We start from the raw sequence: 13,915 nt of genomic DNA, 5'->3' as shown, positions 1-13,915 counted from the left end.
AAGACTTTGTTAATCAGGCTGACTGAGGGCAACCTGCCAGCAGATTACCCACATGTAATGACTGCAACAGTGAATACACTTGAACATCTACATTTATGGTAAGTGTACACAACTGTACTTTCCCCTGGTGGGCGACAGCCTGTTCTCAGAACAAGGGTCTGCCTTTCTGCCCACTGACTCTCACCACAGATGCCTCAGATGTTGCATGGGGGGCTCATCTGGAAGGCAGGTGCATACAGGGGACTTGGAGCAACAAGCAGATTCATCTGTACATAAACTTAAAAGAATTGATGGCAGTGCAGCAGGCCTTGCTGGCTTTCTAGGACCTACTCTACCCTGGGACTCTGCTGATCAGGACAGACAATACCACAGTCATGTGGTACATCAACAAGCAAGGGGGCACACTCTTACCCCTTGCGCAGACAAAGCATGCGACTATGGTTCATAGCAGCATCCATGGGCTTACATCTAATAGCCCAGTATCTCCCAGGGAGGCTAAACTCCTTGGCAGATCTTCTGGATCCTCACGAATGGCAACTGAACAAGGACATTTTGCATCGCATCACTCATCATTGGGGCACCCCACAAGTGGATCTTTTCTCCTCTCACAACAATCATCTCCTTCCAACCTTCTGCACCAGGGAGTTTCACAACAAAGCTTGGAGAGTGGACGCGTTGTCCTTCCCATGGACACATCTCTCAGTTTATGCATTCACTCCTCTGCTTCTTCTTCCCAGAGTGCTACTAAAGATAAGGGACAAAAAAACAAAGGCTATTCTGATAGCACCAAATTGGCCCAGGCAGCATTGGTATCCCCTCCTTCTCAGCCTTTCACAGGCTTAGTCTGGCATCTTCCCCTGGTACCAGATCTGTTGGTTCAGGGGGGGGGGGGGGGGAGTTCCTTCATCTTCAAACTCTGCATTTGACTGCCTGGCTAATAATGTAGATCTTTCCCAACAGGTGGTTCAAGTTCTTCATGAGGCCAGGAGGCCTAGCACCAGAAAATCCTGTGCAGATAAATGGAAGAGATTTTGCTCTTGGATGCTGGCTAAAGGAGAAGACTCTTCTCATCCTTCTGTTTCCCTCATTCTTGACTACCTAGCAGGACTGCTTAATGGTGGACTTTCCTTTTCTTCAATCAAAATTCATGCTTCAGCAATTTCCGATCATTGTTCTTTTGAGCAACCCATTTTTTCTCACCCTTTGATGAAACAGTTCCTGAGGGGAGCTAGTAATCTTAGACCTCCTAGAAGAGCTCCTACTCCTGCTTGGGATCTTAATTCTGTCCTGAAAATCTTACTCTGCCTCCCTTTGAACCAGCTGCCTCGGCAGATATGAAGTTTCTATCCTGGAAGACTGCTTTCGTTTTAGCTATTACTTCAGCTGGAAGGGTATCTGAGTTGAAAGCCTTAATGGCAGTAGAACCTTTCATTATTTTTCACTCAGATTGAGTTTCTTTGAGAACTAATCCCTCCTTCATGCCCAAGGTAGTTTCCAGTTTAATCCTTAACCAGCCTATTCACCTGCCTACATTTTTCAACAATCCCCAAAATAAAGGGGAAAGGATTTTGCACTCTCTTGATGTGCATAGACAGCTGAAATTTTACTTAAACAGGACTAAATCCTTTTAGAAAATCTGAACAATTGTTGGTTAGTTTTGCTCCTGGGGCTCAGGGCAATCCATCTCCAAATGTATTGCTCATTGTATTCACTTTTGTTACCTGCAGCATGGGAAGGTTCCCCCTCGGTATTAGGACCCATTGTACTAGAGCAGCCTCTACCTCTGCAGCCTTTCTGAGAGGTGTGCCTAATAAGGACATTCTAGTAGCAGCTACTTGGTCTTCTGTCCATACCTTCACAAAGCATTACAGTCTACCTTTGTTTTCTAAATCCAGGGCTGGTTTTGCCACTGCATTTATGCAGGGCCTTCTTACCAACCCTTAATCTGTGATCCTTCCTCCACCCTTTGTCTTTTTTCCTGGGCTTTGGGAATCGACCCATATGTGAGGACTGCAACAGTGAAACACAAAGAACATAGTACAGTTGTGTACACTTACCATAAATGTAGATGTTTGAGTGTATTCACTGTTGCAGTCCTGGTTTCCCACCCTCCATTCCCCCTTTTTTCTTAATATATATATATATATATATATATATATATATATTTTTTTTGTATGCCGTGTCCAGGGTGCTACCTTCCTGGGTTAGCCTTCTTTTGGAGGCTGCTGACAGTTAAGGCAAGAAAATTGCGTTGACTGCCTCCCTTTATACCCGATGTTCTGTCATCAGTTTTACAACTGGTGGCAGTCGACGTCATATACCAAGGACTCTGGTATTCAGGCCGACTGAGGGCTACCGGGAGCCGGATAACCCATATGTGAGGACTGCAACAGTGAATACACTCGAACATCTACATTTATAATAAGTGTACACAACTGTATTTTCTCAATGCAGCCAGAGACAAAAAGTGTGTACTAGGAAGCTTTTCTGTATTTTCTTTGAGGTGAACTAGTTGCTATTTTAGAATGACGGAGATTTGCAACTGTTTTTTGACTTCCAGAAGCTATATCAGATCTTTGCATGCTCTGTGTCTGCATTGTTGACACATATGTGCTAAATCCTGGCAGTTTCTAGCAATGGGAGGTTGCGTGGGAACCAGAAGTCAGATGACCAGATGTATGTGATGTCATTCTGTAGTCCATCATTTTGTAGTCCATCACTAAAATAATGTTTTAATACTGGCTGAGACTGAAGTCTCAGGGCATTCTGATTTGGAACCTGACAAAGAAAGATAACTCTCCTACTTCATCTTGCCTTGCTCTAGTAAGTAACCAGGGAATAATAATTCTTTAGATTAGTCAGGAAAACATACTGAGTTTAGTTAAGTACTGTTTTTCTGTATCTGTGTGAATCTATTCATCTGTGTTATTTTAATATTTTTTGTAACAAACTCTGGTGTTTATTGTGCATAGATGTTCTGTATTTTCATGCTTTTTTATTCTTTATTATTAAATATATTTAAACGTTTCATTGTGGCTGGTCATACTCTTAGAGAATATTTTAATCTGAGAGTACTTGTATACATTTGGTGACCACTCTGGCTGCTCTTGAACACCTTGCTGTTGGTCAAACTACCATTTGTATTAATATTAATTTCACTCAATATAATTGGATATCCTTGTAAGAGCCTTGGAGTAGCTGGCTTGGAAATGTCTGGTGGCGGTATAACTACCTTATAGTCTGGGCAGGAGGAGGCATAGCTAGTAAAATCTGTACCTGCCTTTCCTGTGTGTGTGTGTGTGTGTGTGTGTGTGTGTGTGTGTGTGTGTGTGTGTGTGTGTGTGTGTGTGAGAAAATCAGGTCTCAAAGAATGCATGTGTCAGCTGCTTGGAGCAGGGATGCGAAGCACTGGTTTCACAGGGAGGGTGCTGGTGGACTTGGCATGGAGACACTGCTCAGGACTCAACCCTACAGCTGTGCCAGTGGGGAGTCTTACTGGGGATCTGGAGAGAGAGAAAGGACCTAGCCCTGAGAGAGGACCCAGCCCTGAACTGACTGTATTTCCTGTGTGCTCTTAAGGGAAGTTGTGCTTGATACAGAGAGCTGCATCTGGAAATACTGGATGTATCCATTTTGCTCCAAGTGAATGTCCCTGGCCAGTGTCAGTAGTGAGGTTTGAGGCTTCTTGATTATTGGCCCAGAGTGGGGATGTCACACAAGTTACCACTGCTCTTTTAGTGTAAATTACAAATATGTTTTATAATTTGCATTGCCTTTTCTTTGGATGGGCAAACTCTATCTGAGGTGGATCTTTCTGTTCTCCGGGATTATGGGAAGGTGTGGAGACTGAGCTTTGGATCACATCTTGGAAGTGGACGTGGCAGATCCATGACCCATCTGTTTAGGAAAGGATGGAAACGGACAACACTTATCTGTTATGTTGAGTATATAACTTTTGCTTGTCTCATATGTAAGCTAAGCTTCATTTTACTTATGATTTTTTTTTTAATTGCAGAAGACTCTATCAAGTAAGCAAATTAACTCTAATAACCATAAAGCGTGGTTTCACAATTTTGAGATTACTTAAAAGTGCTGTGTATCTCTAATTTAAAGTTGTTATTATATCCTCTGCTTCTATGCATATTTTAGGTGAACATGCATTCCACACATGCTCATAATATGTAGATGTACTTGTATGCTTTTGCACACGGGTGTATAATATACATGCATAAACTTGGTTCAGGAGAGACTACTGCATTGCCTGGCTGAAAGTATATTTTTCCTTCAGACAGCCTGTAATGTCTTACGAGTGCATAAATAATGCTGCCTTAACATGGGTTCTGCAGAAAGTATACTTCAATGAAGCATATGGAGGTGTAATGTGAATGTAAAACATTGCTTCATATGTTAAATAAATAATGCATATATGTTTACATTTTGTAGTGCAAGGGATGGAGTATTCCATAGGTACCATGGCTCAAGGACCACAGAAGATCTTCAGAGTTACATTAAGGAAAAGAAGTGGGAAGTTGTAGAACCCGTACCAGGATGGAAGTCACCATCTTCTTTCTTGTAATTATTTTTCTACTTTCTTGGATAATTGACTTTAGTTTGTTGTGATCATAGGCATCTGCTTGAAGATAGGTAAACGACGATAAACATAATAAGAGATAAAAGTACTTATCTTTTTTTCTTGTGTTTTTCATATATGGGTATATGCCACTCACATCTGGCTTTACTGAAAATAATTATTCCAGCTTTGATAAGTACTTGATTATAATCATGTTATTGAAATTGAAGAAGGAAAAAAAAAGTAAAATTGACACCTAAGGACCTATTTTCCCTTACTGCCAAACTAGCTACTTGGAGGACAGCCTGTACACGTACAGGCAGCATTGAGTCTTTAGCTGCATTTTAGATGTCATCCTCTGAATGCATCATTGGCTTTGGGACTCTTCTTTATTTTTACATTACGGAAATATTTCTCTTCAGGATCTTGAGCTGTGGTATATACCCATTTTATTTTTGTTCTGATTTATCTAGATGCAGTTAATTTAATTTTGTCTGCATGTATGCAAGTGTATTATTTGTACCATTATACACACAAACATATACACCGAGGTATCACTTTCAGTATCGATTAAAGAAAAAGGCTTCTTATATGAAAGAAACATAGTCACAAGTCTGTTCTTTATCATTTGTTTATGAAAATTTAGTCGGCTTTATATGTTTAAGGCAGTTTCAAGGTTTTGTAGTAACCTCTGCACTCTGTACATTCAGATTTCCGCTTCAGTTTTAATTTGTTCAAATTGTTTTGGTGCTGTTTTTAGTAATGTGAAGTAAACTCAGCAAGAAAAAAGTGATGTTATGCCTTCAAGTTTCTTCCAAAGGGATCACAAATAAGCCTTCTTGATTGTGTAAAACAAAAGGAAATGAGATTTTCGAAACCACAAACAGTGGTCAAAGCAGAGTTCAGTGGCTTTACATTTTGCTCACCCTTCTCCCCAGAGGCAAACGTTGCAAACAAGTCTAGCTTCTGAATTTTATGAGTCTTTCTGCACTATGGAACTTGATTATTATTTTAGATAAGTGCATCTTTGAAAAATAATTCTGACATTACTTTCCATTCCTTTTCATAGCACTTTCAGTAGTAATATAAAAGAAAGAAGGAATACCCTTTCCTGCTACATTAGGATATTACATAGGCTTAAGGGTGGTGATGGTATGGGGTTTATTACTTCTAATAAGGATGATTTTGTAGATATTGCCAATTTTGATGATGCTAACTTTGGGACCATCTTGCAGTTTATGGCAAAGATTTTGACTGGTCTTGTTCTGATGTATTGATGTTATCCCATGCCTTTTTCTTATGTTATCCCTCTGATGCTTGTTTGTTTTAAAAAGTGTCAAAAGACAGTTTTTCATACTGTAGAGATGCACCCTCTCTTGCATTTAAGAATACAGACAAATTATACAGAGTGTTTGCAGAAACTGTTTAGTTGTATTCGTGGTCGCAAAATATTGACCACATTTCTTTTCATTAAGAAACACTTTTTCTGCTACTGCTGTACTCCAGGATGAAGGCAGTAAGCTATTGATAGTCTTGCTCGGAGAAATTATGCTTTCAGTTCCATTCCTGTCAAAATGGTTCTTTATTTTTCCCTAGATAAACCACAGACTGAAGTAATTCAGTAGTCTCAGCTTGCATTATAATTTGAGACTTGGAAAGTCAGTCTCATGTATATATTGCAAGCCTTTAAACTAAGATGCTATAGTTTTTCTAGATGTGCCTGAATAACATCTATAGCCATGATTAGATGCCAGTCATGCAAGAGGAAGGCCTATACTATCAGTATTTTGAGCAAAATAATATCAAGGCCTGTAATATCAGTATTTTGAGCAAAATAGTATAAATTCCAGTTTCTTCCAGCTTGCTATCTCCTCAGAAGTCCATTCCTAGGATCCTGAAGTTAGAATATGAAGTCCTTACTCAGTTTCGGAGTTCCCTTACAATAAGAGACTTTGTTGATGGCAGCTAGATTACTGAGGTATTTACTGTTTTTCATTGGCTTACAAGAAATGCTGCATGCCATCTGCAATAGTGACCTCTGACCATAGTACCCACTAGAATGCAGAGGTAGTTTGATCTTTCTGTCCTGCCTGCTGCAATCAAAACCTTTAGAAATTACTTTTTCTCTTTCTTCTTGTTTACACATCCATTTTTAGAGTTTGAAACCCTAGCCTATACTTTCTCTGCTTGTCACATATGATACAGTTAATTACATATGTAGTGCCTTTACACTGTTATAAAACCAGTATATGAACTATGTGGTCTAGTTTCATGTACACTGTTACCACAAGCCAAGTACCCTGAAGGGCTGTTAGTATGTCTCCTTGTCTATGCTGCCTTTATTTTGAATTTCACATGCAGATGTTGTATGGCTTTCAAAGTAAATTCTGAATTAAAGCTTAAAAATCAGAACAAATATGCTTAATTGCTTCTGAGAAATGGTTCATCTGTAGTGTCAGGAGGCTCTCCCACAGGGAAACCTAAGTGCAAGCAGAATACCAGAGAACTCTCCAAAGGTTTAGCGTATCACTAGAAGCCTGCAAATGTACAGTGTGCTTAAAACTTTTAGATTTCAAAAGGGGCAGAACAAGTATTGCAGTGATAAGACAGAATTCTTGGTGGTACTGATAACTGGGAAAAAATCTTCCAATTATATTCAGCAATTATTCTTCACAAGAGCACAACGTCCTAATGAAAGTAGTAATATTTTTTAATCAAGCCAAAAACTTAATTTGATGCATACTATGATTCATCAGTACAAGACAGAATTGTTTACTATAGTCATACTGATATACTAAGATGCAGTTTACTGCAAGACAAAGATAAAAATGTTAAAGTAATAGCTTTCTTGATGTGAGGTGACATAGCTTTTCCTTTGGTAAGCCACTGACTGTAACATTAGAAGTTTACAATAAAGCTGAATGTGATAATGGAGGCTAGAGCAAGACCAAAAGTAGATTAGAATGAATTATGGGAGTCATAAAAGATGTGAATGCATGAAAACAATGATTAGGTTCTGCAGAAGGTGTTAAACACAATGAAAGCAAATAGCTTTGTGCTGAAATAGCTGTGTAGATACTGTGGCAAGAGTAATCATTTTATTAAGGCTTGCAAATTATGAAAAACAGTTTCATCTGAAGGATTGCATGTTTTGGAAAAAAGCATTGGAATCTGTTCATTTGTGGGCACAGGAAGTTTTGAAAAGTGGGACTATTGTTTAAGAATGTAAAACAGAAATTTTTAAAGATTTGGCATTGTATTGGGCAGAGAAACTCAACATTATCAACACTGTGGTGCCTTAACCAGCTAGAAGTGCAGAGTTTAATTGAATGCCTGATCAAATGTTAAGTGTTGACCTTGATGTGGTAGAGGGAAGTCTTTCTGCATATTAGTGGGAGTGGTAAGCATTGAGCTTGCCTATCTGTCGCTAGATGCGTGGTTTCATGCTCAGGAATTGTACCTTATTGGCCATTTGGGACTGCTTTTTATCCCTTTCAACTTTCTGTCTTAAAAACCCATGTTTGTGCATCGCGCAGTGCCGCTTAGCTAGGGTTAAACTATTACTGGCACCAGGAATTGTGCTCTTCAAATTTTCCCTTTGAACTAGCCAGTTTTTCAGTTTTATCACTCAAACCTGATTCTTTCAGCTCAACACTTGCTTAGAACTCATTGCAAGCACTCCGTGTTCTATAAATTGCTACAACACTCAACTTTCCTTACTAAGTAAAGGGAAAAACAGTTTTAGTACTTAAATAAATAAGCACCTATCCAGGCATGTCTAGGGGTCAGCTCCCAGTGTTTTCTCCTGTCCACCTGGTGAATCTGGCCATCTTGGGGCAATGTAGCATTTGCCTCTTGTACACAGACAACCCTCTCGTCCTACCACCCAACACTTTTATAGCCAAGCTGGACTACTCAGTCAAGAGGAGAAGGTAAACGCCCGCACTACACCATGCACAACACATAGTCCTTCAAAACCTACACCTCCAAATCCCACACATAGTAACACAAAACACACACCTACATATGCGGAGGCTCATAATATAAATCTGCCCAAGCAACAGACACCTCCGAAGCTGAAACACAAACAACCATCACCCCCCAACACAAACCCAAGTGACACATAGCTCACAAAACCAGTGTGCCATTCAGCCTCAGCCCCTAAGGCAAAACAATGCACCCGACACACTAGTCATGGGTGATTCTATAGTCAGGCACACTGATGTCCCACTTACCAGGCTAAATGAGGAGATAATTACTGTCAGTTGCCTGTCGGGTGCCAGGATCTGCCACATAATGCACGCACTCAGGTCACTCCACAGCAAGTACAAATACAACTCAGTCATTGTCCATGTTGAAGTAAATGACCTGAGATGTACCTCCCTGGACTACATGAAAAGAGACATGGAGGAGCTCTCGGATCTTGTAGCCCAGGCAGGTATGACCCTAGCTCTGAATAGCATCCTGCTATCTCCCAGAATGATACCACAGTACAAGGACAAAATAATTGACTTCAGTAATTGGCTAAGCTTCTGGTGTCATTCTAAGGGGATCCAGTATCTGTTTGCTGTGATGACATGATTGACAGACCACGATGCTTTGCCAGAGATCGCCTGTACCTGTTGCCCCTGGGATTCCAGATACTGGACAAGGCTCTTGCCACCCCTATAGTGACTTTTTTAGGCAAGGTTCAAATGACAAAATTACCACCGTAACAGGTACAAGCAAGCAAAACCTGAGGGTAATGCTACTCTGTGCTAGAAGTCTAAACCTCAAAATGCACTCCCTCGAGGCACTCCTTATAATGGAGAACATCGACATCTGTGCAGTGACTGAGACCTGGTTCAAGGCTCCAGAGAGCACCCCTGCAATACCAAGCTACAATTCATACCACACCTTTCGGCCTCTTAACCTGGCCCGAAACACTAAAGGTGGAGGAGTGTCTGTATTCACCAAGGATATCCACACCTCCAGGCTAGTTGCCCAACATAATGCATCTGGAATTCTCCAGATGCAACTAACACTAGGCAAGACTGCAATCTAAATTGTAGCTTGCTACAGATCCCCCACCATGCCCCAAGATTCCCACTCCACTTTTCTTAACATACTGGAAAATATTAGGGTACAACCAAGTACCCTAATACTGGGCGACTCCAACTACCCCGCCACTAACTGGGAAAACTACTCATGTACCAACACATTTGCTCAACGTTTTTTGGAATTCATAATGTCCAATGCCTTGGTTCAACTTATCCATACCCCCACCAGGGGCAACAATATCCTAGACCTGGTCATTACCAGCATTGCCGACAGATGCTCCACACCAGAGATCAGCTTCTCGTTGGTCAGATCTGACCATAAGCTAGTCACCCTAGACATCCACATCCTGCCCCCCCCCATTAAGGTAACCACTGTAAAAAAAAAAAAAAAAAAAAAAAACTTCCCCAAAGCCAACTTCATGCTTCTTAAGACAGAAGTGGAAAACTTCACAACACCCATGCAGATGGAAAGTAGAAGTACGACTGCTGAATCTTACACCACTGCACTGTATGAAGACATACATGAGTGCATGGACCACGCCATACCAAATAGAAACAAGACTCTGTCCTCCAAAAAAAGGAAGCCAATCTGGTGGTCCCTTACCATAAACAAACTCTACAACAGAAGAGAGAAACTGTTGCAGAAAAGAATATAATTCCATGATTGGAAAAACTCCCTTGTCAGTCTCAGTAAGAAGCTGAGATCCCTCACAAAATCCTCCAGAGCTAGTTACGTAAAAAATATCACCACAGATTCTAAAGACAACCACAAGGCATTCTATAGTTATGTCAAGAATCTCAATGGCAATACTCAGATCTGCACTGAGTTACAGCACAATGGCACTAAATATACAGAACCAACTGATATTGCCAACATCCTGGCAGATAGGTTCAGTGCTAATTTCACCTCACCCCCCCTCTCACCCCCTAAAGTGCCCACCTCAGTACTGGAAGAATGCCAAGTCCCGGTAATCACGGCAGCACAGGTAAAAAAAACGCACTTTCTAAAGCCAAGAATACAGCATCCCATGGGATCAGACAACATCCTGGGCTGTGTTCTGCATGAACTACAAACAAACTGGCACCCCACCTAAGTACCATGTTCAGTCATAACCTCACTTCATGCTTTGTGCCTACTGAATGGTGCACAGCTACTGTTATCCCACTCCACAAGGACGCCGGGAACTACCGCCTCATTAGCCTGATGAGCCGGATCTGCAAGGCCATGGAACATATCATCATGGAACTTATAAACAAAGACATAGGTAACCTTCAGACTCTGGACCCCACCCAGTTTGGGTTCGTGAAAGGTAGATCATGTCTCCTAAAACTGATTGATGTCTTTGAAGCAGTCACCAGAGCTGTGGACAAGAGTAAGGTGGTCCACACAACCTGGCTAGACCTCGCCAAGGCCTTTGACACCACCCCCCACTCAGGAATCATAGAAAAACTCGCTAAACTAGGCATAAATCCCTATGTCACACGATGGGTTGCCAACTGGCTCACTGACTTGAACCCACACCGTGAAAGTAGCTGACTCCAAATCCTACTCCAGACCAGTGACAAGTGGACTACCATATAGAGTTCATTCCTGGGTCCCCTCCTGTTTAGCATCTACTTCTCTGAAGTTCAGGCCAACACAGAGGGGTCTATGGCTAACAAAGTTCGCAGACAACTACAGACTGGGAGCCATTATTGAATCCCCAGATGATGTGGACATTCTACAAAAGGGCCTCACTGAGACAGATGCATGGTGGCAAAGCTATGGCCTCAAGCTCCGCTCCAAAAAATGCATAGTCATCTCCTTTGGGAAAAACCACGTGCCCATGAACTACCACATAGGTGGTAGTCCACTTAACACTGAAAGTGTGATAAGAGACTTGGGTTCACAGATGGACAGTAGTCTCCCCTTTGATAACCACATAGCCACAGTAGTCAGGAAATCCTTCTCTGTGGCACACCTCATCACAAAAGGTTTCTCGTACAGAAAAAAAGGAGGTGATTGTTCCTCTCTACTCATCCCTTATCAGACATATTATAGAGTGCAAAGTTTGATATGTAACGTGCAAGACATTTGCAACAACTGGAAAGACCACAGAAATGCTTCACAAAGAGGATCACCAGTCTCAAACAGATGACCTATCCAGACCGTCTCAAAAAAATCCAGCTCTACTCTGTCGCATATTGCCTACTCAGAGGTGATCTCAGTCTAACATACAAAGCCATGTCAATCCCAGAGCTGTTGGAAATGCTACACTTAAAGAAATACCAATCCCTCTGAGCCACACACTCCAGGGACCTAAACTTATCACCACAATAAACCAAACATGCTTGAGGAATAGGTTCCTGTCCCAGAGACTTCCTATACTCTGGAACAGACTGCCCATTCATATTAAACAGAGTACCTCATTAGCCCTCTTTGAGAAAAATCTTGACGATTGGATGGGAAATAGGAAATTCATGCTGTGGATCACTTCTGTGGCTCTGCTTGACAGGGCCACAGGAAAATAATTTTTTGGGTGGCGAAAGACAGGGAATCTTTGTGGCTAGGCTTATGTAGGGCCGATAGCCTAGTAACTACCTATGAACCTATGAAAGAGAGCAAATACAAACTTCCCATATGTAAGGTATTTAGTTACAAGGATCATCAGGTGTTGCCAGTAAGAGACTAATTGCATATTTATAAACACAAGAGTAAAAAAATACAGGATCCATTTCCACTTTGTTGGAATAGAACCTGTCTGTATTCAGAAGCTTTGTAAGTAGATGATACACTCAGAGCTGTGTTTATTCTGAATATGGAAGGAATATGTAGTTGAGTTTTGGAACAAGATTTATTTTGGCATTAGTTTGAGGAGAAAGAAAATTAGATGTTCTTCGTGTTTCACTGCTGCAGTCATCACATTAGGGTTATCTGCTTGCAGTAGCACTCCGTCGGCCTGATTATCAAAGTCATGGGTCCTGCGTCGGTTGCGGTCTCATCTTCCTTGACGTCGGGTAGTCAGGGGTATAAAGCATGCAGCCGATGCCATTACATCAGTCTTTCTTGCCGTGCAGTGCCTGAAGCAGAAGCAGTTCGCAAGTGCCAATCATCCGACTCCTGAAATTTTCGTCTTCGAGTTTCAGAACCGAAGTCTTCAACTAAAAGCCAAGTACCCCGTTGGGGAAACTTTTTCTTGTTCTAAACCAGTGTCAGTAAAAGTCAGTAATTGTATTTCTTGTGGAAAGCAAATACCTCATAAAGATTTTCATTCGTACTGTATTCTTTGCCTAGTCCCTGACCACAACGTACCTCGCTGTCGGTTTTGTGCGTTATTTAAGCAATGAACTATCAGTCGTCGGTATATTTACGCTTCTAAATATTTTGGTACTCTGCTCAATTATCCAGATATGTCTTTGGTAAGCCATCCAACTACCGACATTCTGAAAAAATGCAAAGATAAAGACAGAGACAGGGCGCCAAGGTCCAAAGCTGCCGACGACGCTTCTCCTAAGCCAGTCGCCAGTTTGCCGTTACTCAGTGAGGCGCTTTTGCAGCCCTTGATACCCGCTACTTCAGATTCTCAGGCCTCTACTGAGACCCATTCGGAGTCCGGTATGCAGCGAGATGCTTCAACTGTGGAACCTGCAGATATCTCTAACTTGGATGGGTTCGGAGCCGCTGTGCGGGCACCGGCTTCTGAGGGTGTATGCAAGTCTACTGACTTGCATATTAAACCGTCATCTTCTTCTTCAAGGTCTAAAACACGAACCATGCCTAGAAAACAGACGTCCAGACCACATGGTCAGGCCTGTATGCCTAAAAAACAAATGATAAGAATGGCTGAAGACCTTATTACTTTAATCAGGGGAAGCCAACCTTCCCCTTCTAAGAGACCTAGGACTGAATTTGCTTATGATACTTCTGTCCTGGATTCTGAAATTTCTGTTTCCTCTGATGACCAGGATTTACCCTTATCTACCTATAAGGATTCTGATGCAGAGGACTCTATTCCCTCTGCACCCCCCCCCCCCAAAGGATTTCTTTTTTGGTGAAACCTTGCATACTCTTGGGGAGCATTTTCACTGGGAAAGCCAGGATTACTCTGATTCTAAAAAAGGCTTAGGGATTTCGTACTCCTGCCTCAGCATAGGCCTTTAGCTATCTCTCCTGTACTAGACATTGTTGATGATGCCTTTTCGGAATCTAGTTTGGCCCCTGACTCCTCTACCTTCTGCTCCCAGAAAATCTGATAGATATTACAGGGTTCCTGACTATAACAAGTTCCTTTTTAAAAATCCTACTGCAGATCCTGAGACCATTTCA

General features: G+C 41.6%; 1 protein-coding gene across 1 annotated transcript in view; it reads left to right on the top strand.

Moving 5' to 3' along the window:
* Positions 1-13,915, top strand: part of TMX4 (thioredoxin related transmembrane protein 4) — a 640,042-nt gene that overhangs the window by 393,342 nt on the left and 232,785 nt on the right. The window contains exon 4 of the mRNA XM_044056560.1: positions 4,444-4,572. Within this exon, the coding sequence (XP_043912495.1) occupies positions 4,444-4,572 (129 nt within the window). The remainder of the gene's footprint in view (positions 1-4,443; positions 4,573-13,915) is intronic.

The sequence above is a fragment of the Protopterus annectens genome, chromosome 1.part2 (assembly GCF_019279795.1).
Source record: "Protopterus annectens isolate FY-2018-M chromosome 1.part2, PAN1.0, whole genome shotgun sequence".
Classification (NCBI taxonomy): domain Eukaryota; kingdom Metazoa; phylum Chordata; order Ceratodontiformes; family Protopteridae; genus Protopterus; species Protopterus annectens.
The sequence above is the reverse complement of the archived record's forward strand: the minus strand, read 5'-3'. Positions and strand labels throughout refer to the sequence as shown.